The following is a 27,531-nucleotide window of genomic DNA, read 5'->3' as shown; positions in this document are numbered from 1 at the left end:
ACTGGTATATTAAACATTACAGTGTCCACATATCCAAGATTATTTACCAGTCAATCAAATTAATATTAGTTTAAGATCTTAGAGTTAACTAAGGATCTGGCAATTAAAATTTAATTTCTTATAAAGTCATGATTTAATAGAAGCATTATAAGAATTCATCTTGTAAGGGAGGAAAAATATTTTTTCCTCTACCTTTCTAATTTCTCAAGCTCTGAATTTTATTACCTCTGTAACAAAAGACAGATTAATAAGAGAAAAGCACAGCATTAATTTAATGTAAGTTTTATGTAACACGAGAGCCTTCATTTAAAAAAAATGAAGACCTGAAGAATCAGTTAAACCTGAGCATTTTTTAAATTAGTTTTGATGAAAAATGGAAAGTTGTGGAGAAATAGGAAAGGACAGAAGTCATGAGGAAAGTGTAGTAAACTGAGGGAAACTTAGCAAGGCCTGTTCCTTCAGATTCCTCTCTCTGTCCCTTCACCTTCAGAGATAAGGATGCTCCTTTCCTCTGGGCATAGGGAGGGCACCTCTAACATAAGGGTTTTTTGACGTGCTTCAGGGGAAAGTCAGAAAGTCCTTCCTGCATGTACTATTTCTCAAATTCCTTCAGCTTAAAATATTCACTATGCCAAATGCCATATTTTGGGGTAGCATGTCTTGAACCTCATCAGTCTCTTTTCACGGAGACATTCCATATCATCATCCCCATATTTAGATGAACACAATTTAGAAGGTTCAAATTAGGATTTTTTTAATAAGAAAATAGGGAATTCCCTGGCAATCCAGTGGTTAGGACTCCACACTTCCACTTCCAGGGGCCCAGGTTTGAACCCTGGTCAGGGAACTAGGACCCCACAAGTCGTGTGGCATGGCCAAAAAAAAAAAACCTATTAAGATTTTTTATATATGTATATGTATAGCTGATTTACTTTGCTGTACAGCAGAAACTAACACAAGGTTGTAAATCAACTATACTCCAATAAAAATTAATTAAAAAAAATTTTTTTTAAATAAGAGTTTTTAAGAATAGAAAAAAATAAAGCAGAGAGACCCAAGGCTTACATAACTAGAATGTTATACTAGTATAACTTTCTTATATGGTAGTAAAGTTAGGAAAAAGACACAGGACAGTTTTTAAACTAAAATTATTAAATCAGTCTGACATGTCCAGAATCATGATAATAGAAATAGAATATGAATTTTTTCTAATACAATTTGTAAACATCTGTATTTATAAACCAAATTCTTAAAGACTCCATAGATTATGTTTAAAAGCTCTGTATGTTCCTTTTTCTTTCTTACATCCAAGCAACCAAGGCAATTAATTTAACTCTCAATTAAAACTTATTTTTCAGAGTTTAATTAAAAGCCATTTAGAATAAGACCATTCTCCATTAGAGTTTATAATCTGACTTTTCTCACCTTATTTTGTGTTAGGTCTGTTTGTCTGGACTATCTAGGTATTTCTAAGGTGTGGCCATAATTAATTAATGTCCATAATTAATTAATTAATTACATTTTCCAAAAGAAGGAGAAAGTAAGGATGTATAAGGAAGCTGTTTGCAATGGATATGGTAATAGTTACTGACCTATAAAATTCTAATACCTTCTCTTTGCAAAGAGGAGAAGTCTTAGATGCAGACAAACCCATTTCAATACACTAAAAAGAGAGAAAGTAAGTTATTACAACCAGTCTTAGGCCCTTTGACAATTCCATCAAGACCATCAAGATAGAATTAAATAGGATTATTCCATCAAGGTAGGATTAAATCTCTGAAGAACAGAAACAAAGAGAGAGGTCTCTTAAAATAAACTAAGTGATTCCTCTTTTAGACAAGTAAGACAGAGAATTTCCTCAATACAGGGTTCAACAAACTTGTAAATATTTTGTATTTTTATTAAAATTTCATTTTGAAGCAGTGCATAACAATAAAAGTGATAATCATTGAATATTCCGAATTGTATTCGCCCTTTATTCTAAAAGTGCTTTCAAGTGAATAATTGTCATGTCAAAAGTACTCCAAAACGACCACTGCAATTCCAAATTTTCCTTGATGAAACTACGCTTTCTAGAAAAATAAATGCAAGAAAGATAAAACAGAAGCCAACTTATGCCAGGAGAAGTACAAGTTTATTATTAGGTGAATCCATGAATTCATTAGCTAAAAGCCAGTCAACAGGGAAAATATCACTTATATATGTCTAAAGTCCTTAAAACTAAGGTTGAGAATGGAGCTGGAGGAATCAGACTCCCTGACTTCAGACTATACTACAAAGCTACAGTAATCAAGACAATATGGTACTGGTGCAAAAACAGAAATACAGATCAATGGAACAGGATAGAAAGTCCAGAGACAGACCCATGCACCTATGGTCAACTAATCTATGACAAAGGAGGCAAGGATATACAATGGAGAAAAGACAGTGTCTTCAATAAGTGGTGCTGGGAAAACTGGACAGCTACATGTGAAAGAATGAAATTAGAACACCTCCTAACACCATACACAAAAATAAACTCAAAATGGATTAAAGACCTAAATGTAAGGCCAGACACTATAAAACTCTTACAGGAAAACAAAGGAAGAACACTCTATGACATAAATCACAGCAAGATCCTTTTTGACCCACCTCCTAGAGAAATGGAAATAAAAACAAAAATAAACAAATGGGACCTAATGAAACTTAAAAGCTTTTGCACAACAAAGGAAACCATAAACAAGACAAAAAGACAACCCTCCGAATGGGAGAAAATATTTGCAAATGAATCAACAGACAAATGATTAATCTCTAAAATATATAAAGAACTCATGCAGCTCAATATTAAAAAACAAACAATCCAATCCAAAAATGGGCAGAAGAGCTAAATAGACATTTCTCCAAAAAAGACATACAGATGGCCAAGAAGCACATGAAAAGCTGCTCAACATCACTAATTATTAGAGAAATGCAAATCAAAACTACAATGAGGTATCACCTCACACCAGTTAGAATGGGCATCATCAGAAAATCTACTAATAACAAATGCTGGAGAGGGTATGGAGAAAAGGGAACCCTCTTGCACTGTTGGTGGGAATGTAAATTGTTACAGCCACTATGGAGAACAGTATGGAGGTTCCTTAAAAAACTAAAAATAGAATTACCATATGACCCAGCAATCCCACTACTGGGCATGTACCCAGAGAAAACCATAATTCAAAAAGACACATGCACCCCAATGTTCATTGCAGCACTATTTACAATAGCCAGGTCATGGAAGCAACCTAAATGCCCATTGACAGATGAATGGATAAAGAAGATGTGGTCCATATATACAATGGAATGTTACTCAGCCATAAAAAAGAATAAAATTGGGTCATTTGTTGAGACGTGGATGGATCTAGAGACTGTCATACAGAGTGAAGTAAGTCAGAAAGAGAAAAATAAATATCGTATATTAACGCATGTGTGTGGAACCTGGAAGAACGGTACAGATGAACCAATTTGCAGAGCAGAAGTTGAGACACAGTTGTAGAGAACAAGCGTATGGACACCAAGGGGGGAAAGCGATGGGGGGTGGGGGTGGGGGTGGGATGAATTGGGTGATTGGGATTGACAGGTATACACTGATGTGTATAAAATTGATGACTAATAAGAACCTGCTGTATAAAAAAATAAATTTAAAATTTAAAAAAAAAAAACAAAAAAAACTAAAGTTGAACCATTGAGAGCTAACCCTAAAAGTCAGCAGGCCAGAATGGGGAGGTAGATCTCTCTGAAAGCCAGTTTCTCATACATAAACAAAGAAAAGTTCTTACAGACACACAACAATGTAGCCAATTGACAAACAAAATGGTTAGTAGCAAATCAACACTTTAGCAAACCAACACTAAGGAAAACAAAAATCCTTACAAATTCAGTCAGATAACCAAAAAGTCCTGGGAATCTTACTCTTAGAGCAGAAAACTTTTCCATCTACCCTTCTAGGTTCTTTGGCTAATCTAATAATTAAATTGACATAAGGCAGATTAACAGGAGAAAAGTTTAATTTTGTACATACAGGAATCCCATAAAAATATGAGACCCAAAGGCAGTCAGGCAATTGAGGCTTGTATGTCAGTCTGAGCTAGGGAATGGGATAGGGCCTGGGGCTTCAAAGGGGAGAAGGGCAGTTCAGGAAGATGAGAAGAGCAGATGTTCAGTAATCAGATGTTTGCCCTACCATGCAGGTAAGTCAGATAAAAAGTTATCTCTGGTAATGGCTCTCTTTCTGGGCCAGGCCCCCTATCTAGATTCTTTTAGGCAGTTAAGGGAGTAGTAAATGTTTGTATTGAGTCTGCTGGGTCTTGATTGCCTTCAGCTGAAAGTAATGCATGTGCCAAATGGGCACATTTGGAGGCGGCATATTCTGCTCCCCTTCAAAAACAAAACAAATTTCAGCTAACTTTGGGAGCTCAACAAAAAAGGATCAGCGTTTAATGTAAGTGCTGGACTTACCATCATAAAGACTCCCGTGAGCAAAGAGGCTCAAAAGACCTCAGTGAAGTGCAATGTAACCAATATGAGAATAGTGGCGGCATGAGGTCTTGCCTAAGTGTTGGTAGGGACCTTCGTGACCATCATTGTCCTAATACAAAGACCACCAGGGAAACCTGTTGATCATACAAAGCTGGATATATTAAAGTTTCTGAGCAAGGAAGAGCATCACCTTGAAAGTCTCAGTAGTGTCTCAAGAGGAGGAAGTTACAGAAGGATACTTACAGGATTTTGAGGACTGGGATTGGTCATGAGGTGGTTTTAAGGTAGTTAGTAAATACGGTCTAGGCAGACTGATCACATTTTGTGAAATAGGTGAGTTGCTGAAACAATTTCATTTTATCTTTGGAGCACGAGTCCATATGGAGTTACCATGGTCTCTAATTGTCCATAATCTTATAGGACCATACAGGTCTGAACAAGCTTATGTTATAACAATTTGACTTAAGATAGTTTGTTACATATCATAGTTTGGTACAGTTTACCTGTTATGCAAGTAATCGTACAGTTTTGCAAGTAGATGTGTCTATTTTATTTCTCAGAAGGAAAGAGTCTGTCAGCAAGATAGCCAATTATAAGGCTTTTGCAGAAATTCAGATATATTGAATGCCTGAAATTGGGGGATGGGGAGGGTTGATAAGAGAGTGAATAAAAATGTAGTGTCGAGGAGATGGATTCCTGTGTATAAAGCAGCAAAACATTAAAAAAAAAAAAAAGATGGAGTAAGGATTAAGGATTGAAACCTTTGGGAAGATAGTGGACTACAAAATGAAAAAAATCAAAGGCTAAATGTTTGAAAGCTGGAAATACGTGGCACCATTGACAATAACAGAAACAGGAAATTGAAATTTAGTATGGGGTGGATAAGAAAGTAACAAGGTATCAAGATAATGGGTTATGTTTTTGTTTTCTTTTTTGTTTGTTTTGGGTTATGTTTTATTTTACTTTATATTGTATTTTTTCTTTTATATTTTAACTACAATAAGTTTCAGGCATCATTCCAGAGATGACTAGAAGTATAAGAAGCTGGAAAATAAGATTACATTTTTAAAGAGGAATACTGTGAATTTATTCTAGTGTATGCAACCTTATAATCTTCCATTCGATTCTGTATGTTTTCTTTGAAAATACTTAAAATGCACTGGAAATCCCATACCCTCACTTAACTAGCTATTATTTCATTATGTCAATTTTACAGACAAACAACTGGTTCTCCAGTGATCGCTAATTGTTCTATTATTTCTGGAACTGTGTGCAACAAAATAACAGAGAGGAACATGAAGGGCAAAGAAACCACCCTAATAACGGGGAAATCTTATTACTCAGTTGGTGGTCAGTACCCTTTGTGAAAAAAATATTATATAACCATTCAGTTTTCTTTCTGCAGCAACTTGTGTGATTAATGGAGTTTAAAAGCTGCAAGCCTTGGCCTTATAAAATTATAAGTTCAATAACTGTGTGTTAATTAAGATCAGAAAGTTAATCTGTATTAGTACCGCAATAGCAACTTTCCAAGCTCTGCCAGTGACAAAGGATGAAAGTGGGTTGCAGTGTCACATGGGATCTGATTAAGTTAGATTAGTGCAGTACTTGAAGGGAAGTCTCCCAGGTGACAGTGAATAAGATGACCAAAGTTTTTCTGCAGATATTTTAAGGGGACAGTTGTTTGCAAAGCTACTACTTTTCCAACATAAAGCCAAAGGTCCAGCCACGTGGTATCACTAATGAGTCAGAAGGAAGACTAAAGGGGCTTTAGGTCATTGTTTGGCAGAACTGAGATACAAAACCCTGGGTATTGGCCATATTAACAGCCTAAGCATCTGAAATGTGCAGGCTTGCCTTCAACCTCCTAAGATGATATTCCAGATTTTCTCACTTCAAAGATGTACTTTTTTTTTCATTTTGTAATTTTCTGAAATCAAAGTATATCTTAAAATTGTGTAAATTAAACTTGCATGTTGTATGTGTCTGTGTGTGTTAGGGACCTCCTACTCTTAAGTATTTTATAATCTAATAAATGTAAATCTGTGTTCACGTTATAAACTGATTCCATCCATACTAGCACCTAGGAGTAACAATATGAGAACAATTGGGGGGAATTAGGTGCTCTTTCAATATCATGTATCATAAAGAAAGGACAGAGAAGTGTTTTTATTGTATATTTATCTATGTTAACTGAGTATTCATTATCTCAGTCCTAACAACTGCCTTTCAAGGTAGTTTTATTACTATATATTATAAATGAGAAAATTGTGGCATAATGTGTTTGGGCAACTTGAATTTGAACCCTATCTGAATAAGGTAGACTCTTGCTTGCTACTACGCTACACTGCTTCATTGGAACATCCCAACATAAAATAAGCTTCTTATAATTTTCTTCATTGCCATATAATAGTAGATATTAAATCTCTAAAGGGTGATTCAGTTCAAAGTCATGGAATCATGGGTGTATGCAGTTAAGTATTACTTGTTTAAGTTTGCTAATAGAGGCAAGATATCTGGCTCCCTCTCCTTCAAATAAGTTTAACTTCTTCGTTACTACTGATCCCACTTCACAAAAGAGATCAAAAGCTTGAAAGAAAAGATAAATGATCATTCTCTTCAGACTTGAGAATATCATGTCACACAGTCTCTTCCTCAAATATTCTCAGTGAAGGACAGATTAGAAAATAATAGTGGGAGGAAAAAAGAAAGTTTTTTTTTTTAATTTGACCCAGTAAACAACCAACCAGTAGAAAGGCAGCTATCTCCAGAGCACTATTCTGTCAAATTGTAGCCAAAGCTGGTGTGATATTTGGCCTGCTGTTTAGTCACCACTTAAATTTCTGCATGTTTTTTAATTCTGGAGGACTGTTTTCTGATCCTCCTGTGCTTTCATTATTTATCAAAGATCCTTTGAGCATATATCTTCTATGGGCCAGATACTGTTCTAGGTGCTAGATGTGCTAAACTCTGTTTACTAGATCTATTTTTTCCCCATTAACAATAGGCAATATTATCCTAAGAAAATAATTTGTAGTGGTTTTTTTTTTTTTTGGCTTTGTAGCTGCTAAATCCTGAAGATGACCTCTTACCAGGAAAGATTCGAGACAGCAATCGTTCAACCCTCTTAGCAACAATTCAGGAACATGGTTACCCCACAATCAACTTGGGAATTGTGGGAGACAAGTAAGTATTGGATTTTATTTTGAAGTTGTTATTGTACAAATTTGAATTTTGGGAATACTAACTAGGCAGGATTGTTGCTAAAGAGAAAGAAATTTAATACCATAATTTTCACTTATTTCATTCTTCAGAAGTCAAAGAATTATGCAGATGTCTATGTCCTTTAAGGACAGACATTTTCCTGGAATGCCTTTTACAATAGGAGGAATATGTTGCTCTGCTTTGGGTGTTATTCCTATTCATACTTTTATGTATGTCAAGAAAGATAGGGAAGACATGGGTGAGAAGAGTAAGAAGGAAATGTCAAAATTAGTACTAACTGATTCTTTGAAGTTCATTTATTTAAGCTCAATTATTTTCTAGGACTTTTATATTGATTTTCGTACTCTTATAAAACCTGAGTTTCTCCAGGCTTCACCCACTTGTAAATACAAAGGGAGGCACATTGACTATAATTGCCCATCTCTGAGAGCATATTACCCCATTTACTAAATTAACTCAGCCCTCTGCTAAATTCTCCAAATATTTCTATAAATTTCCAACTGCGTCTCCAGCTCCAACTGCACATGCAATCAAAAACAAGTCTGCCCCTTCTGAACATCCCACTTCCATGCAACACTGCTGTTCAGCTATCTTTCACCAGGCACTACTTCCAGTTCACCAGAGGTGTGCCTGCTCTTAGTAACACTCAAACAACAGCCTGCTGGAGACAAAGCTAGGAGACATATCTGAGTGATGGATGCCCTGATGTATCTGTCACCCATAATTGCCCCTATCTGTCTTATCACCACCTTGTCACTGAGCAAAGCTCATTATGCCTGGATCCTCCTTCCCTTAAGATGAGTGCTTTCCCAGGGCTCAAATATGCTCTTGAAGAGGCTCTGTCCTACCATTTCACAAGGTATGCTGGGACTCCTATAAACCCCAGTTTAGGCTCAAACTGGACACAATGTAGTCCAAACCTGGAACACAGCGTCTTGCTAGTAACCTGAAAGGCAGTAGTTTTTATGTTAATCTCACCTTTTAAACTTCTCTTCTTTCCTGCTGATTTTTTTTCTTTCTCTGTGGACACTGGAGTAGAGTCTGTGACACATATTTTCAAACATCATTTTATTTTTTTAATTCACCATTTGTATTTACCTGAAAGTTTAGTTCTAGAGAAGTCCATAGGTAAGTAACCAGCCAACTTAGAACCCATGCTGGTGAAGCCAGTGCTGCAGGTTACCTAGTATCACCCCTGACCCAGTCTCCGTAGCCCTGGGAAGGGATAGAAAGAACCCAGTGAAAAAAAGCAGGGAAGGTTGAACTTGGACCTGACTGGTAACCCATCCTTTCATATATAAAAACTTCCAAGCATCTAAAACTTATCCTGATGCAGATACACCTTTAAAGAAGGCAAAAAGTAATTTCTGAGAGGAGGTAGGATGAATCCAAGAGTTCCAACAGCACAGAACAGACCTGAAACTCCAGGGAACAAACGCACCAGATTTAGAATTTGTTTCCCAGCCACCGCTGACTTTGGCCCTGCCTCCAAGTACATTAATGAGCTCTAAGAACTATTATAAGGTAAAAGGTGCTTTTTGTTTGTGTGTATCATTTTTACCTTATGCTGTCTTGACTATAATTCTGTTCATTCTCTCCTCCTAATGTTGTACTTTTGTATTAAAATGAAAAGCTATGCTGCCATTACCTTACTACAAAGGCCAAAACACCATTGAAAGGTTCCTATGCTGATATGCTAATATTTGATTTTCTAGGACGAGCTGTTGATTCGTTGTAGACATTTCCTAATAATTAATGTTGCTATTACATGTAACTTCAAAATGTCCCTTGAAAACAGCATATAAAGAACAACAAAACTTATAAGCAAGATATAGGCAATTTTGAGAATATGCACATCTTTAGTATATTCTTTTCTTGGATTTAATACCTTACATAAAACTGAGAACAATTTTTTTTTTAAATACAATTGATGCAAATCTAAACTTTCTCAGCCTAAGAGTGCTGTATTGAAGAGGCCCAGAGTAAATGGTTTAAAATGCAGAGGTGGAATGTGGGAGGAAAGAATTTATAAACTGTTCAGATGGAAATCTGTGCTGGGAATTTAGCAAAGGAAACAACGCACATTTAATCTGCAGCCTGTTGATATTCTGTGAAGGTTGTCTCCCTCTTCATTCTTCTCTTTCCTATATAGCCGTTTGCTAGTGAAAGCAAATGTTGTTATACAGAAGCCTCTATGTGAAGCTCTCCAGGGAAACAAGCAGGGTCACGGGAGAAACTACCCTATGTTTAAAGCAGGGAGAGAAATAGCTCAAGAATGTCAGCAAGCACAGAACCCTTACTCAGCTATGCCAGATAAGAGTAGGGAGTAAGAGTGCTATTCTTGTTATTTTTAAAAGGTTTCAGTCTGGGTTTAAATTCTGTATGATTCTACTTCTTAGCTCTTATTCTTATCACCTACCATGACTTTAACAATAAATGTTAAAATTGAAGGGTAAGACTCTATAACTTACTTGGATTGACCTGGATGAATTTTGCCTTTGTTTCTTGTACATTTCATTTAAAAAGAGGGTACAGTGGAGCTTATGGGAGGGGTGCTTCAAATACGTGAGCATTAACCATATTTTTAAAACATTCATTTTTAACTATTATGTGAATATTAAAACATATTCCTTAGACATATTTTCTCTCATTGTGTGGAACACAATACCATTGTGGTTCCTAGCGTTTTTCTTTAAAAAGACAAATTTTTTATAATGTAAAAAAATTTTTATTGAGGTATAATTTACAATGTTATATTAGTTTCAGGTGTACAACATAGTGATTCAGAATTTTTATAGATTATACACCATTTAAAGTTATAAAATATTGGCTGTATTCCTGTGCTATACAATACATCCTTGTAGCTTATTTATTTTATACATAGTAGTTTGCACCTCTTAATCCTCTACTCCTTAATCCCTCTTCCCTTCCCTCTCCCCACCGGTAAACACTAGTTTTTTTTTCTATATATGTGAGTCTGTTTCTGTTTTGTTATACTCACTAGTTTGTTTTATTTTTTAGATTCCACATATAAGTGATATCATACAGTATTTGTCTTTCTCTGTCTGACTTATTTCACTAAGCATGATACACTCCAGGTCCATTCATGTTGTTGCAAATGGCAAAAGTTTGTTCTTTTTCATGGCTGAGTAGTATTCCATTGTATATACCACATCTTCTTTATTCATTCATCTGTTGATGGACTTTTAGGTTACTTCCATATCTTGGCTGTTATAAATAATGCTGCTGCTGTGAACACTGGGGTACATGTATCTTTTCAAATTAGTGTTTTGGGATATATACCCAGGAATGGAGTGTCTGGGTCATATGGTAGTTCAATTTTTAGTTTTTTGAGAAGCCTCCATACTGTTTTCCACAGTGGCTGTACCAATTCACATTCCCGCCAACAGCATAGAAGGGTTCCCTTTTCTCCACATTCTCACCAACATTTGTTACTTGTGGTCTTTTTGATAAAAGCCATTGTGGCAAGTGTGAAGTGATATCTCATTGTGGTTTTGATTTGCATTTATCAATGATTAGCAGTGTTGAGCATCTTTGCATGTGCCTATTGGCCTTGTGTATGAAAAAGACTAGCTTTTAAACCCAGAGATGTTCATTGAACTTGCCCAGCAATATACAAGTTAGTGGCAGAGGTGGAAATGGAATCTAAGTTTCTTGAAAGTAACAATCCACAATTCTCATTATGAAGACAAGATAATATCATTATGAAGATATTTCATTTTAGCTAGGACAGGAAGGATAAATAGGATTTGTGTATTTAGAAAAAGAGAGTATGTTAACCAAGTAGGAAACGGAATGAACAAAAATAGAGAAGTAGAAAGAATAGTTTACTCAGGTCAGGCCAGACTGTTTAGAGTAGGAGGTTCAGGTAAAAGGATAATCTGTGTAAATTTGGTAGAAATTTGAAGCCAGATTTTGAAAGGTTTTGTAATCCAGGCAGCACTACCCAGTTTGGTTAAATTTGCAGCTTGTTTTAAACGCAGAATTAACATAGTAAACCATATTTTGGAAAGATAATTTGCCCAAGTTGTATCACATGAGCTAAAGTTGGAGACCTACTAGAAATAAGAACAACAATACGGTTTGTTTATTCATTGTTCAGTTAGTCAGGAAGTATTAATTGTGTACCTGTTTGAATCACCTGGAGATCTCATTAAAAATGCTGATTGTGATTCAGCAAATCTGGAGTGGGCCAAGATTTTGCATTTCTAACAAGTTCCCAAGAATACCAAGCCACTGGTTCATGGATCACAGGAAGTAACAGAGTATGGTAAACTTAATCATGATTCTACTATGAATTTTAAACCAAAGGCTCTTGATTCAAAACTGAAATAGATATAGATCTTGTCCTTAAAATTGCATGTACTGTAAATGCACTATAAATTACAGCCTAGTAATAAAGATGTTTTAGAAAGTTCCAGAGCTTATGCTCAAATTTGGAAGTAGAATTTTAAAAAAAGAGATTAAATCGAAAGGCATTCTGAAGGCTATTACATAGAACAGAAGGGTGTCGGTGTTGATTCATCTTCATCTGGATTGCAAAGCCTCATCAAAATGGTATGTGTCTGTAAACACAAATAAAATGCCTGCACAACCCAGCTGTTAGGTCTCTCTACCACAATTTTACATCCCTCTCCAGCAATACACCATTTCAACTTCTTCATTCTCCATTTGTAGTTTATTCTTTTCTTGTTTTGGCAGCTTCTCTTCCTATGCTCATTCCCAAATGGAAGTGTCACCATGGCTCACCCTTGACCTTTTTTCCTTCTAATTCTGTATGCTATTGACTCCCAGATCTTATTTCTGTCTTGAGCTCCATGCCTAGATCCACCTGCTTACTAGGTATATTTTCTTTAAGTTCAATAGGCAGAGCAAATTCAACATGTAAAATTAAATTCATTGGGTTTCCCTGGTGGCACAGTGGTTGAGAGTCTGCCTGCCGATACAGGGGACACGGGTTCGTGCCCCAGTCCAGGAAGATCCCACATGCCGCGGAGCGGCTGGGCCCGTGAGCCATGGCCGCTGAGCCTGCGCGTCCGGAGCCTGTGCCCTGCAATGGGAGAGGCCACAACAGTGAGAGGCCTGCGTACCGAAAAAGAATTAAAAAAATTTTTTTTAAATTCATTTTCCCTCCTTTCCTTTCTCACTGCGCCTCCCACTACCATCTTACTCCATTTCTTTGAGTTCTTCTAGCTCAGTGACTGTGCCCACCAGCCACCCAGTCACCCGAGCCATAAGAAACCTGAATGGAAAGTTTCTGTCTCTCACTCAGCCCTGTATTTAAATCCCATACAGTTTCCCTCATCAGTACTTCTGTACGTTCCTATCTCTTCATTTCTACCATCCTGGCTTAGTTTGGGGCTCTGTTTACTTTTTGTCTAGGCACATGAGGCTATCCTCTTAACTGGTCTCCCTGCCTCAAGCCTTGTTCTCCTCTAACTCACCCTCTATTCTGCTACAAATATGATCTTTCTAAGGTGCCAATTATATGCTTGTGGCAGAATTGGGGTTTTATTATATGTGGGTAAGTATACTCTAATAATCCAACAAACTTTTATGAAGGGTTATGCTATATCAGATGTTGTCTCAGTCTTTGGTACTACAGAAATGAGTAAGATAGTTATTAGTAAGAACTACAAAGAAGTTTTCAATTCTGTTTCACTCCTGTCTTTCCTCCCCACCCAATCCACATCCATTTTCTCCAGCCTCCTCACTCCAAACATGCCAGTCTTTTCCTGGAAAGAGATACTAATCTTTACTTACTACCTACTATATATATAGTACTATACTACATTCTTTCACTTACTTATCTTATTTAGGCCTCATGAAACAACCGATCTAGATAAGTGTCTTTTATCCCCATTTTGTAGATAATAATACTGAAGCTCAAAAAAATTAAATAAGCTGTTCAGAGTCACACAACTAGTAAAAGACAGAATGAGGAGTCCAACCTAGGCCTGTCAAACTCCAGGGTCTTTCTCCTTTTGCTGTACCATGCTGCCCTCTTAACTGGGCTTAGCACCCACAATTTATTAATATTAAGGTTAATAAACTAAATATTCTATATCCATTTTAATAGATAAAACCCCTAAGTAAATAGTAACTGTCAATATTTCAAAAGCCAGAGAGGAAAATTTAGTTTAAATTTTGAATTAAATATTGACTGTGTGTATGAATGAATTATAAGGACTTGAGTTGCAAAATTCTAGATCTTTAGGTGATATAGAAGTGGGAGAAGAAGGCAAGAGGATTTATTACAGTAGCTCAAGTTTACTTTCTGGACCCCTAAATAAAGCTTCTTATTCACTGTAAAATAGACACCTCTCCCTTCCATAAAGAGAAAATCCCCTTCCTTTTATAACTTCTTATTTTATCTTTCCTCCCACAACTACTAGAGCCACTTTTGCAGCATTTATTACCTCTGGGTAATTTGTTATAACAAGTTCATAGTATCTTCCAGGGGGTGGGAAGGAGTGGAGAGAGGAGAATGGGAAAGAGGAGAAGAGAGCGTGCATGCAATGTAAATAATGGTAATTTGGTATTCAGACCTACATTAATTCAAGTTATAAATGACTGAGATTCACAAATGGCTACCCTATTCTAAACTTTCCCCTACTCACCATCTAAGCTCCTCTGTCAGTACTTTTAAGAGAAGGGAAGGGAGAGAAAGCTTTTTGAGAAGTGAAAGGGCAAAAGCCATGAACAGCAAGAAACTTTAAAGGAACAGTTAATCTCCTTATTCCCTGACTCTCAAGACCCAGTCTGTTTAGGAGAGGTGTTTTATTAAGCCCAAATATCCTCCACATTGGCCAAATGTGTTTGTTCTGTTCACTTTGCTATACTTCTTGATAATCTAATATTTAGAGGTGCATTTGTGTTTAAAAGTATTCTACCTGAGAGTGAGTTGTTCACATATTAATATTTAATAGTTCAAATCAGACATGCAACATCAGGGTAAATCTGCTGTCCTAAATAAACAGGAACTAATCACTTAGAACTTAGAGTTCTTTGACTCATAGGGCAAATCCTGAACAGGACCACATCAGAACCTTAGCACAGCAAGATACTGTAGGCATGGCAAGAAGTACCTTTGACAGCAGGAAAGGACCCTAGAAAGGTAGATGGGAAGATAACTTAAACAAATGCTTTCCATTTCAACATTCTTTCTTCAGTCTTCCACCTTGTTTCCAAAATTCAGATTAATACTAAAGCATAATTCAGCAACATATTAGTAACATTATGAGCTAAATGAAGATTTGTTTTTTTGTTTTTAACTACCCTGGAGTCTTGCCCACCATCTGTAATATTATTTTTAAAGGAATGTGTTCCAGGTTCCAAACAGCCAATTTCTCATATAGACTCTGGGAACATAATCTGTGAGTTAGGAACTACCTGTGTGAAAAAAGACTCTCCTGAAGCAGTCAGCTTGCTACTGACTGTATACTGTCTTTCAGCGCTGTTTAAGGAGCTGTATTGGGTTGGCAAAAAAGTGCCTTCAGTTTTTAAGTAAAAATGAAAGTCACATTTTTCATTTTCACCAAGAACTTTATCAAGCAACATATTCACCCTTTTGTTCGACTACCTTTGCCATTTTTCAGGCAACTTTGTAATTCCATCTTCCCAAAACTTATCCTTTTGAGCAAAGAACTGTTCCAGGTGCCTTTTACAGTCTCCAGGGAATTGAAATTCTTTCCATTAAGAGAATTTTTGAATAAATGGAAATCCAAAGGTGCAATGTCTGGTGAATACGGCGGATGAATCAGAACTTCCCAGCCAAGCTCTAACAGTTTTATCCTGGTCATCAAAGAAGCATGCGATCTTGAGTTATACTGATGGAAGATTATGCATTTTCTGTTGACTAATTCCAGATGCTTTTCGTTGAGTGCTGCTTCCAGTTGGTCTAACTGGGAGCAGTACTTGTTGGAATTAATCATTTGGTTTTCCAGAAGGAGCTCATAATAGAGGACTCCCTTCCAGCCCCACCATATATAAAGCATCACCTTCTTTGGGTGAAGACCGGCTTCTGGTGTGGTTGGTGGTGGTTCATTTCGCTTGCCCCACGATCTCTTCCATTCCACATTGTCGTACAGTATCCACTTTTCATCGCCTGTCACAATTTGTTTTAAAAACAGACCGTTTTCATTACATTTAAGTAGAGAATCGCATGCAGAAGTACGGTCAAGAAGGTTTTCTTCACTTAATTTATATGGAACCCAAACATCAAAGCGATTAACATAACTAAGCTGGTGCAAATGATATTCAGCGCTTGATTTGGATATTTTGAGTTTGTCAGCTATCTCCCACGTGGTATGACGTTGATTGTTCTCAATTCATGTCTCCATTCTCGATTTAATCACTATCAACTTCAACTGATCTACCCAACCGTAGAGCATCGTCCAGCGAGAAATCTCTAGCACGAACCTTCGCAAACCACTTTTGACATGTTGGATCAGTCACAGTACTGCACAAATCTTTTTTTGCGTTTCAGTTGCGTTTTTACATTTCTTGAAATAATAAAGCATAATATGCCGAAAATGTTGCTTTTTCTCCTCCATCTTCAATACTAAAATGGCTACAGGGCTTCCCTGGTGGCGCAGTGGTTGGGAGTCCGCCTGCCGATGCAGGGGACGCGGGTTCGTGCCCTGGTCTGTGAGGATCCCACATGCCGCGGAGCGGCTGGGCCCGTGAGCCATGGCCGCTGAGCCTGTGCGTCCGGAGCCTGTGCTCCGCAGCGGGAGAGGCCACAGCGGTGAGAGGCCCGCGTACTGCAAAAAAAAAAAAAAAATGGCTACACAAAAATTCACAAATTTTGATGTCTTTTTTTAAATGCACACTGATATGACAGCTGTCACATACAATCAAACAAAATTGTTTAGAATGAAGGTAAAGGCAACTGAGTGCTGCTAGAGCCATCATACAGAAAAGAACGATAGAACCTTTTGGCCAACCCAATAATTAGTAGTAGGACGGTGAAACATTTTAAAATGGGTGTAACATGATCACCTTCTCTTCCTGGTCCAGTTCTATTATGAACTTCTTAGGCCATTGTTCTAGATATTCTAGGTATACATTTTCTTTTTTTCTTCTTTTTTATTTTCTTGTTTATTTACTATTTTTTTTTATTGAAGCATAGTTGATTTACAATATTATACAAGTTTTAGGTGTACAACATAGTGATTCAAAATTTTTATAGATTATACTCCATAGATAGTTATTATAAAATGTTGGCTATATTCCCTGTGCTATACAATACATACTTGTAGCTTGTCTATTTTGTACATAGTAGTTTGTACCTCTTAATCCTCTACCCCTATCTTGTCCCTCCTCCTTTCCCTCTCCACACTGGTAAACACTAGTTTGTTCTCTGTATCTGTGAGTCTGTTTCTGTTTTGTTATATTCACTAGTTTGTTGTATTTTTTAGATTCCACATATAAGCAATAACATTCAGTATTTGTCTCTCTCTGTCTGACTTATATTATTAAGCATAATACCCTCCAGGTCCAGCCATATTGTTGCAAATGGCAAACTTCCATTCTTCTTTATGGCTGAGTAGTATTCCATAGTGTATATACACCACATCTTCTTTATCCATTCACCTGTTGATGGACATTTAGGTTGCTTCCAAACTTGGCCATTGTAAAGAATGCTGTTATGAGCATTGGAGTGCATGTATCTTTTCAAATTAATGTTTTCATTTTCTTTGGATATATACCCAGGAGTGGAATGCTGGGTCATATGGTAGTTCTATTTTTATTTTTTTTGAGGCATCTCTGTACTGTTTTCCACAGTGGCTGCACCAATTTACATTCCCACCAACAATGTACAAAGGTTCCCTTTTCTCCACATCCATGCCAACATTTGTTACCTGTGGTCTTTTTGATGATAGCCATTGTGACAAGTGCGAAATGATATCTCATTGTGGTTTCAATTTGCACTTCTCTGATGATTAGCGATGTTATGCATCTTTTCTTCTGCCTCTTGGCCATCATATATCTTCATTGGAAAAATGTCTATCAAGTTCTTATGCCCATCTTTTAATCAGGGTGTTTGGGGGTTTTTTAATATTGAGTTGTATGAGCTGTTTATATATTTTGGATATTGATCCCTTATTGATCATATCATTTGCAAATATTTTTTCTCATTCAGTAGGTTCTTTTTTCATTTTGCCAATGGTTTCCTTTGCTGTGCAAAAAACTTTTGAGTTTAATTAGGTCCCATTTATTAATTTTTGCTTTTGTTTCCTTTGCCTTAGGAGACAGCTCCAAAAAATTATTGCTACAATTTATGTCAAAGAGTGTTCTGGGTTTTCTTCTAGAAGTTTTATGGTTTCTGGTCTGACATTTAGGTCTTTAATCAATTTTTAGTTTATTTTTGTATATAGTATGAGAAAGTGTTCTACTTTAATTCTTTTACATATGGCTGTCCAGGTTTCCCAGCACCACTTATTGAAGAGACTGTCTTTTCTCCACTGTACATTCTTGCCTTCTTTGTCATAGATTAATTGACTACCACAGGGGCATGGGTTTATTTCTGGGCTTTCTATTATAGTCCATTAATCTATATTTCTGTTTTTGTGCCAGTACCATACTGTTTTGATTACTGTAGCTTTGTAGTATAGGCTGAAGTCAGGGAGTCTGATTCCCTCAGCTCTGTTTTTCTTTCTCAAGATTGCTTTGGCTATTCAAGGTCTTTTGTGTTTCCATACAAATTTAAAAAATTTTTGTTCGAGTTCTGTGAAAAATGCCATTGGTATTTTTTAAGGATTACATGGAGTCTGTAGATTGCCTTGTGTTGTGTGGTTGTTTTAATTCTTCCAATCCATGAACACGGTGTATCTTTCCATCTGTTTGTGTGGTCTTCAATTTCTTTCATCAGTGTCTTATAGTTTTCTAAGTACAGATCTTTTACCTCCTTATGTGGGTTTATTCCTGGGTATTTTATTCCTTTTATTGTGATTATAAATGGGGTTGTTTCCTTAATTTCTTTTTCTGATCTTTTGTTGGTAGTATATAGAAATGCAACAGATTTCTGTATATTAATTTTGTATCCTGCACCTTTACTGAATTCAGTGATGAGCTCTCATAGTTTTCCGGTGGCGTCTTTAGGATTTTCTAATGCATAGTATTATGTCATCTGCAACAGTGACAGTTTTACTTCTTCCCTTCCAATTAGGATTCCTTTTATTATTTTTCTTGTCTGATTGCTGTGTCTACAACTTCCAATACTATGGTGAAGAAAAGTGGTGAGAGTGTGCATCTTTGTCTTGTCCCTGATCTTAGAAGAAATGCTTTCAGCTTTTCACCATTGAATATAATGTTAGCTGTGGGCTTATCATATATGGCCTTATCATGTTGGGGTATGTAACCTCTATACCCACTTTATTGAGAGTTTTTATTATACATAAATGTTGAATTTTGTCAAAAGCTTTTTCTGCATCTGTTGACATGATCATATAGTTTTTATTCTTCAATTTGTTAATGTGGTGTATCACACTGATTGATTTGCAGATATCAAGCCAGCCTTGCATTCCTGGGATAAATCTCACTTGATCATGGTGTGTGATCCTTTTAATGTATTGTTGGATTTGGTTTGCTAATATTTTGTCCAGGATTTTTGCATCTACATTCATCAGTGATATTGGCCTGTAATTTTTTTGTGTGTGTGATATCTTTGTCTGTATTGGTATCAGGGTGATGCTGACCTCATAGAATGAGTTTAGAAGCATCCTTCCTCTGCAATTTTTTGGAATAGTTTGAGGAGGATAGATGTTAATTTTTCTCTAAATGTTTGGTAGAATTCACCTGTGAAGCCATCCGGTTCTGGACTTTCGTTTGTGGAAGTTATTTGGTTACTAATTCAGTTTCATTACTGGCAATTGGTCTGTTCATGTTTTCTAATTCTTCCTGGTTCAGTCTTGGGAGATTGTACATTTCTAGGAATTTGTCCATTTCTTGCAGGCTGTCTATTTTATTGGTACATAGTAGTTTTTATAATCTGTTATGATCCTTTGTATTTCTGTGGTATCGGTCATAACTTTGCCTTTTTCATTTCTGATTTTATTGATTTGAGTCCTCTCTCTTTTTTCCTGATGAGTTGGCTAAAGTTTTACCCAATTTGCTTATCTTTTCAAAGAACCAGCTCTTAGTTTCATTGATCTTTCCTATTGTTTTTTCAGTCTCTATATCTTTTATTTCTGCTCTGATGTTTATGATTTCTTTCCTTCAACTAACTTAGGTTTTTGTTTGTTCTTTTTCTACTTCTTTCAGGTGTAAGATTAGGTTGTCTATCTTAGATTTTTCTTGTTTCCTGTGGTAAGCTTGCATTGCTATAAACTTCCCTCTTAGAATTGCTTTTACTGAGTCTCATAGATTTTGGATCATTGTGTTTTAATTTTCATTTGTCTCCGGGTATTTTTATTTCTTTCATTTTTTCAGTAATCCATTGGTTGTTTAATAGCATATTGTTTAGCCTCCATGTGTTTGTGTTTTTTGCAGTTTTATTTTTTCTTGTATTTGATTTCTAGTCTCATAGCATTATGGTCAGAAAAGATGTTTGATATTATTTCAATTTTCTTAAGTTTACTGAGGCTTGTTTTGCGGCCTAATATGTCATCTGTCCTGGAGAATGTCCCATGTGCACTTGAAAAGAATTTGTATTCTCCTCCTTTTGGATGGAATGTTCTATATATATCCATTAACTCCATTTGATCTAATATATCACTTAAGTCCAGTGTTTTCTTATTGATTTTCTATCTGGATGATATTTCCATTAATGTGAGTGGTTTGTTTATGTCCCCTACTATTACTGTGTTACTGTAAGTTTCTTCCTTTATGTTTGTTAACATTTACTGTATGTATTTTGGTGCTCCTATGTTGGGTGCATATATATTTACAATTGCTATATCTTCCTGTATTGATCCCTTGATCATTATGTAACATCCTTCTTTTTCTCTTGTACGATCTTCGTTTCAACATCTATTTTGTCTGGTATAAGTATTGCTACCCCAGCTTTTCTTTTGATTTCCATTTGCATGGAGTACCTTTTTTTCATCCCCTCATGTTCAGTCTGTGTGTGTCTTTAGATCTGAAACAAGTCTCTTGTAGGCAGCATATATATAAGTCTTGTTTTTGTATTCGTTAAGCCACTCCGTGTCTTTTGATTGGAGCATTTGGTCCATTTACACTTAAAGTCATTACGGATAGGTATGTATTTATTGCCATTTTGTTACTTGCTTGGGGGTTGTTTTTGTAGTTCTTTTTTGTTCCATTCTTCTTTTGTTCTCTTCCCTTGTGGTGTGATGGCTATCTTTATTGTTATGTTTGGATTCCTTTCCTTTTTCTCTGTGTGTATCTATTATAGATTTTTGGTTTGTGGTTACCATGAGGTTTATATATATAGCAATTTACATATATATATGTATACCTGATTATTTTAAGTTACTGATCTCTTAAGTTCAAAAACATTTTAACAACCCTGCATTTTTACTCTCCTTCCCTCAAAATTACTATTTTTAACATCATATTTTATGTCTGTTTGTTTTGTGAATCCCTTAACTGCTTATCATGGATATAAATGATTTTGCTACTTTCGTCTTTTAACCTCCTTACTTGCTTTGTATGTGGTTGACTTTTACTGTATATTTGCCTTTATGATGATCTTTTTCCTTTCATAATTTTCATGTTTCTAATTGTGGCCTTTTCTTTTTCACTTAGAGAATTCCCTTTAACACTCATTGTGAAGCTGCTTTGGTGGTGCTGAACTCTTTATGTTTTCCTTGTCTGTGAAACTTTTGATCTCTTCATCAAATTTGAATGAGAGTCCTGCCAGGTAGAGTATTCTTTGTTGTAGGTTTTCCCCTTTCATCATTTTAAATATATTGTGCCACTCCCTCTGGCCTGCAGAGTTTCTGCTGAAAAGTCAGCTGATAGCCTTAGGGGAGTTCCTGTGTATGTTATTCATTGCTTTTCCCTTGCTGCTTTTAATATTCTCTCTTTATCTTTAATTTTGCTATTTTAATTACTAGTGTGTCTTGGTGTGATCCTCTTTGGGTTGATCCTGTTTGGGATTCTCCATGCTTCCTGGGCCTGGCTGTCTGTGTCCTTGCCCAGGTTAGGGAAATTTTCAGCTGTTACGTCTTCAAATATGTTCTTTGCCACTTTCTCTCTCCTCTTCTCCTCTGGGACCCCTATAATGAAAATGTTAATACATTTGATGTTATCCCAGAGGTCTCTTAAATTGTCCTCATTTTTTAAATTCTTTTTTCTTTTTTTTCTTCAGCTTTAGTGACTTCCACTAGTCTGTCTTCCAGCTCACTGATCTGTTCCTCTGTATCACCTAGTCTACTGTTGATTCCTTCTAGTGTATTTTTCATTTTAGTTATCATGTTCTTCATCTCTGGTTCTTCTTTATATTTTCTAAGTCATTGTCAAAAAATTCTAACTTCTCACTCTGTTCATCCATTCTTCTCCCTAGTTCTTTGATTATCTTTACGATCATTACCTTGAACGCTTTCTGGGGTGCATTGCCTATCTCCATGTCACTGAGTTCTCCTTCTGGGGTTTTATCTTGTTCCTTCATTTGGAACATATTCCTCTATCACCTCATTTTGCCTAACTTGCTGTTTTTTATTTCTGTGTTTCTGGTAGGTTGGTTACATTTTCTGATCTTGGAGAAGTAGCCTTTTGTAGAAGACTTCCTATGTATCCCAGCAGTGCACCCTCCTCTGGTCACCAGAGCTATGTGCTATAGGGGTGTCCCCTGTGTGGGCTATGTAGGTCCTTCTGTTTCAGCAGGCTGACTACTCTGGGCAATCTGGTAGGTGTGACTGGCCCCCAGTTTTGTTGGTTACCAGGCGCTGCCTTGTACAGAGCTGCCAGCTACTGGTTGGTGGGGCTGGGTCACAAGACAGCTAGCTGCAGAATCCCAGGGTGTCCAGGGCTATTGCTGGCTCACTGGTGGGTGAAGTCGGAGTCCAGGACATCCTGGGGCTGGTACCCACCTACCAGTGGGTGAAGTCAAGTCTTAGAGCTAGTGCTGGCCCATTGGCAGGGTTTGGCTGCAGGGCCCGGTAGTCCCAGAGCTGGTGTCAGACCACTGGTCATTGGGGCATTCCTGACACAGCTGGCTATGGAGTCCAGGGTGTCCCAAAGCTTGTGTTGGCTTGCTGTTGGGCAGTGTAGGGGCCCAGTCAGTCCCAGGGCAGCTAGTGGCCTGCTGGTGGGTGGTCTGGGTCCTGCCACAGTGGGCTGTGGAGCTGCAGTTGTCCCAGGCCTAGCATTCTCGTCCAAGGTGCCTGCTATTGCGTGAGACTGCTCCCAAGGCTAAAACAGGCACACTGGTAGGTGGGGTCAGGACCCAGGGGATTCTGAGGCTGGTGCCTGCCCACTACTAGGTGGAACTGGGTCCCAGTATCTCTGACTGCAGAGTCTTGGGGGTCTCAGGTCCAGTGCCTATGCAGTGGTGTGTGGGGACAGGTCCTGTGCCCTCAGTTGGGCAGGGCCGTGTCCAGGGGTGGCTGTGGGCTCAGGGGATCTTAAGGCAGTCTGTATGCTGGTGAGTGGAGCTGTGTCCTGGCTCAATTAGTTGCTTGACCCGAGGCATCGCAGTACCAGTGCCTACAAGCTTGATGGGCAGAGGTGGGGCTGGGTATTGAGACTAATAAGCTAGAGGGAGGATTCCAAAATGGCATTTGCCAGCACCAGTGTCCACGTAGCAGAACAAGCTCTCAAAAATGGCTGTCGCCAATGTCTGTTTCCCCAGGGTGATCTCCAGTTGTCTCCTACCTCTCCAGGAGACTCTCCAAGATCAGCAGGTAGGTCTGACCCAGGCTCCTTTCAAATTACTGCTTCTTCCCTGGGTCCCAGAGCATGTGAGATTTTGTGTGCCCTTTAAGAGTTTAGTCTCTATTTCCCACAATCCTCTGGGACTCCTGAAAGCAAGCCCCGCTGACCAACAGAGCCAAATGTTTTGGGGGCTCGTCTTCCTGGTACAGGACCCCCAGGCTAGGGAACTTGATGTGGGGCTCAGACCCCTTGCTTCTTAGGGAGCACCTCTGCAATTTTAATTATTCTCCCATTTGTATGTCACCCACCTGGGGGTTTGGGTCTTGACTATACTATGACTTCACCCCTCCTACCCATCTTGTTGTGCTTCCTTCTTTATGTCTTTAGTTATATTATCTTTTCTGGTAGGTTCTGGTCTTTTTCATTGATAGTTGTTCTGTAAATAATTCTAAAATTTTTGTGCCTTTGAGAGGAGGTGAGTCCTGGATCCTTCTACTGTGCCATCTTGGGAACGCCCCCCACCCAGCTATACATTTTTAATGTAACCTTTTTTTTTTTTTTTTTTTGACCTAGCCTCATGGCATGCAGGATCTTAGCTCCCTGACCAGGGATCAAACCCGCACCCCCGAGAGTGGAAGCATGGAGTCTTAACCACTGGACTGTGAGGGAAGTCCCTAATGTGACTTTTTAATCTTAGAACAAATAAACATTCATTGAAGAAAATTTACAAAATATAGATTTTTTTAAAGCAAAGGAAATTAACACATAATGCTGTTCCCCAACATTACTCTTCTTCTATTCTTTAATTCTATGCATGTATACAGTTTATGTGTATGTGAATGTGTATTAAAAAACAAAGAAATTATACTTATTTTTGCCTTCCATTTTCCTTCCCTCCATTTTTATACTCAGTATACCATAAACATCTGTCCATATCATTGTATAGTACTCCGCTATGTCATTTTAATGCCTACATATTATTCTCTAGTAAAAAGTATAATTTGACTGATTTATACAATCGCTTGTTGTCAGACATTAGATTGTTCCTAATCTTTCTCAATTGTGAGTAATTGATGAAGACCTTTATAACTAAATCTTGGCATACACCCACAATTATTTGAGAGTGTTTTTAAATTTTTTATTTTATTAGCTTTACGACCATTTGTTGAGTGTCTGCCGTATGCAAAGCTATATTGATACCAGGGGTAAAATGATAAATAAAATAACTGCTATCCTCAACTGCTTGCTGGTAGGCATGTGAAACAAGTTGTTCATGGCTTTATCCTTAGAATTTAGAACGTTGCCAGCACATAGTAGCTACTCAATAAATGCCAGGAAGTAACAGGAAAGGAAAGAGGGGGACACTGAATATGATCTGAATATGAAACTAGTCAAACCTAGTGATTTCAAACTGGCACAAATTAGTTTGTGTTTACAGGGGTAAACTGTAATACTTCTAAGCTACATCCTATTTCTACTTTGAATATGGAACAGTAGATATCCTAGTTTTCTTTTCCCCATGGCTGGTTCAGTAACCTGTTAGCTTCCTTTTGTTCTCCTAGGCAGCATGAAATACTGTTTCCCTACTGTGGAGGAAGTCTAAGACAAATGAGGATGTTTGCATACATACATAAGTAGAGAGTATTATATGTGACATGACAATTGTGGCCAGACTTGGTTAAGATATTGGTCATTTAGCACATATGTGCTTCTCTGTTTTTACATTTTTTCTCTTTTCCCTCAGTGTCCTGATGTGGCCTAAACAGGGTGGGAAAAGGATTTGTTCATATTGAGCCAGTGTTGTTTTCTTTCCCAGCATGTAAGCTCCATGAAATCCAGGACAAGGTATGTCTTGGTAACCCTATGTCTATAGCACTTAGTAGGAGTACCTCTTCTAGATTAGACAACTCTGCTATCCTTTCCTATACCATCCTCCTTTTCCATGGAACCTAGAAACTTCCAACTGTGCAACTGTCCAGAAAAATCTTACAGGGTCCCTTCAAAGTGAGTACAAAAACCTTAGCCATAGGAGCAGACCAGAAAATACGGCACTGACAACAAAATTATATTGGTAACTGAGGTACCTCAGAAAAAAATGCATGATATAAAGCTTTGCACCTAGGATGATTCATTTTATATTTCTGAAGAATGTGGGGCAGGACGGGGGAACAGAATTCCAAATGAATTTAGGAAGCTTCTAACTTTAAAAGTTGGGGAGCTGTTTCCACTGGCTTACATGATCTTACACATTAACATCTTTTTTTTTTTCCCAAAAAATAATTTTTATTGTCACTCTCATTCACTTCACACACAGTTAATTCTCCCAAGCCATCTTTCACAAAAGGTAAAATGTTTTTCCAGAGTAACATATATGCATTCTGGCACCTGGAAATTTAAGTACAAAATGACTCATTATATTGTGAGGAGCAGGATGGTGATGATTTTAAAGAATCTGTCCAGCTCATGAATATAAACCAATTAACATATCAAGTTCAATGCTTAAAACTACATCTCTGAGAGGTGTTGTCATGTGCAGTAGCAAAGGGAACAGAGTGAGGGACTCAGTTCTCAGTGGGTACATCTCTTCATGCTCCAAAAAGTACTAGATGGTCACAGCAGGTATTAAAAGAAAAAAAAAAAAACTACTATAATAAAACATGTCATGCATTTCTATCAGGCCAAAAGAAGTAGAGTAACAGAGTAAAAACTGGGTAGATTTGGGGGATTTAATCATTCAATGGATATTAACTTCCAAACATTACACATTAACTTCTTAAATATACCAAGCAGTAATTATGATTCAAATACACAAAATCCACTTGAGGAAATCTTTTTAAATAAAGTTCAACATTGATTAAATTTATATCATTCCTAAAACTGAGTTTTAACTATTGAGCTGTTTATATTTCTACATAAGTTTTGAAACAGCTTGGTGTAAGGTAGCTAACAAACTGCTGACTTGGACTTTCTAGGCTTTCAAGGCCTGAAAGGCTGGGAAATTCCCTTAATTAAGAAAAGAATTCCCCTTTCTGGAAAATTGCCATCACGGAAGCCTGCCCCACTCAAATCATGCTGGGCTTGCTTGGTTCTGTCATAAATTGATGTTTTGGACTTAAATTGCCTGCTCCTGCTGCTGCCAATTTGTAAAGCTGCCTCTTCGCAGCGAAGCGTAAAACAGAAGGGGAACAGGCACGGAGATAGCAAATTGGATTCTTATAAAACTGACACTTTTAGCAGGAATTATCAAGATAGACTTAACAGAGCCCAGTGCCTTACATCCTCCAATTTGTGAACCAAACATATCCTAGCTTCCTAGTGCTTAATTTATAAAACTAGAAATTTCATATTATCACAATTTAGATCTGAATTTAAATGGTTCTTATCCTCTTTATAAACTATCAGCTTCCCTTATGGAATAAAGTTTTAATTTTTAAGTCAACATAATAGATTTATTTTCTGATCATTTATCAACAGAGGTCTCTCATTTTCTATTGGTTAACCAAAAATATTTTTTTTACCATAAAAAACATGTGTTTATTGACAAGAGATTCTTCCCATTCTTAATGACAGACTTTTTAGGGGCTACTACATTTGCCTTTTTTAATCCTTAAGAGCTGCTATTACAGTTGATGTTACTGTTTCTTCCAAGAATTACCTCTAGGTATTACTGTAATTTTTGAAATGTTTTTCTCATATGACCTGACTCCCATAAAGAGTAATATGTCCAGAAAGCCTTTCCTAATTATCCCAAACCAATTCTGATCATTCTGTTCCACTCAACATTTATAACATTTCTTTTTATATGTATTTTCACTTTAATTAATGTATTTTTAGTTCAATCAGTGTTAATTTATTTACTCATTTTATTCAGTTTTCTAAATTTTGTCACATGTTTTCTGCACTGGTTTGTACATTTAAAGGCAGTGACCATACTTTGTTCTGTTTTATATGACTCCATAGTACCTGAAAACCCAGTGAGACTGAAGGAGGACTAAATGATGACTA

The 27,531-nt window shown here is 37.1% G+C and overlaps 1 protein-coding gene across 8 annotated transcripts in view; it reads left to right on the top strand.

Moving 5' to 3' along the window:
• Positions 1 to 27,531, top strand: part of GPHN (gephyrin) — a 624,681-nt gene that overhangs the window by 548,693 nt on the left and 48,457 nt on the right. For all 8 annotated transcript variants that reach the window (XM_065872421.1, XM_065872425.1, XM_065872422.1 and 5 more), the window contains one exon: positions 7,562 to 7,683. In XM_065872421.1, the coding sequence (XP_065728493.1) occupies positions 7,562 to 7,683 (122 nt within the window). The remainder of the gene's footprint in view (positions 1 to 7,561; positions 7,684 to 27,531) is intronic.

Source organism: Phocoena phocoena, chromosome 2 (assembly GCF_963924675.1).
Source record: "Phocoena phocoena chromosome 2, mPhoPho1.1, whole genome shotgun sequence".
NCBI classification, from domain to species: Eukaryota; Metazoa; Chordata; class Mammalia; order Artiodactyla; family Phocoenidae; genus Phocoena; species Phocoena phocoena.
This window is presented reverse-complemented; position numbering and strand designations above follow the sequence as displayed.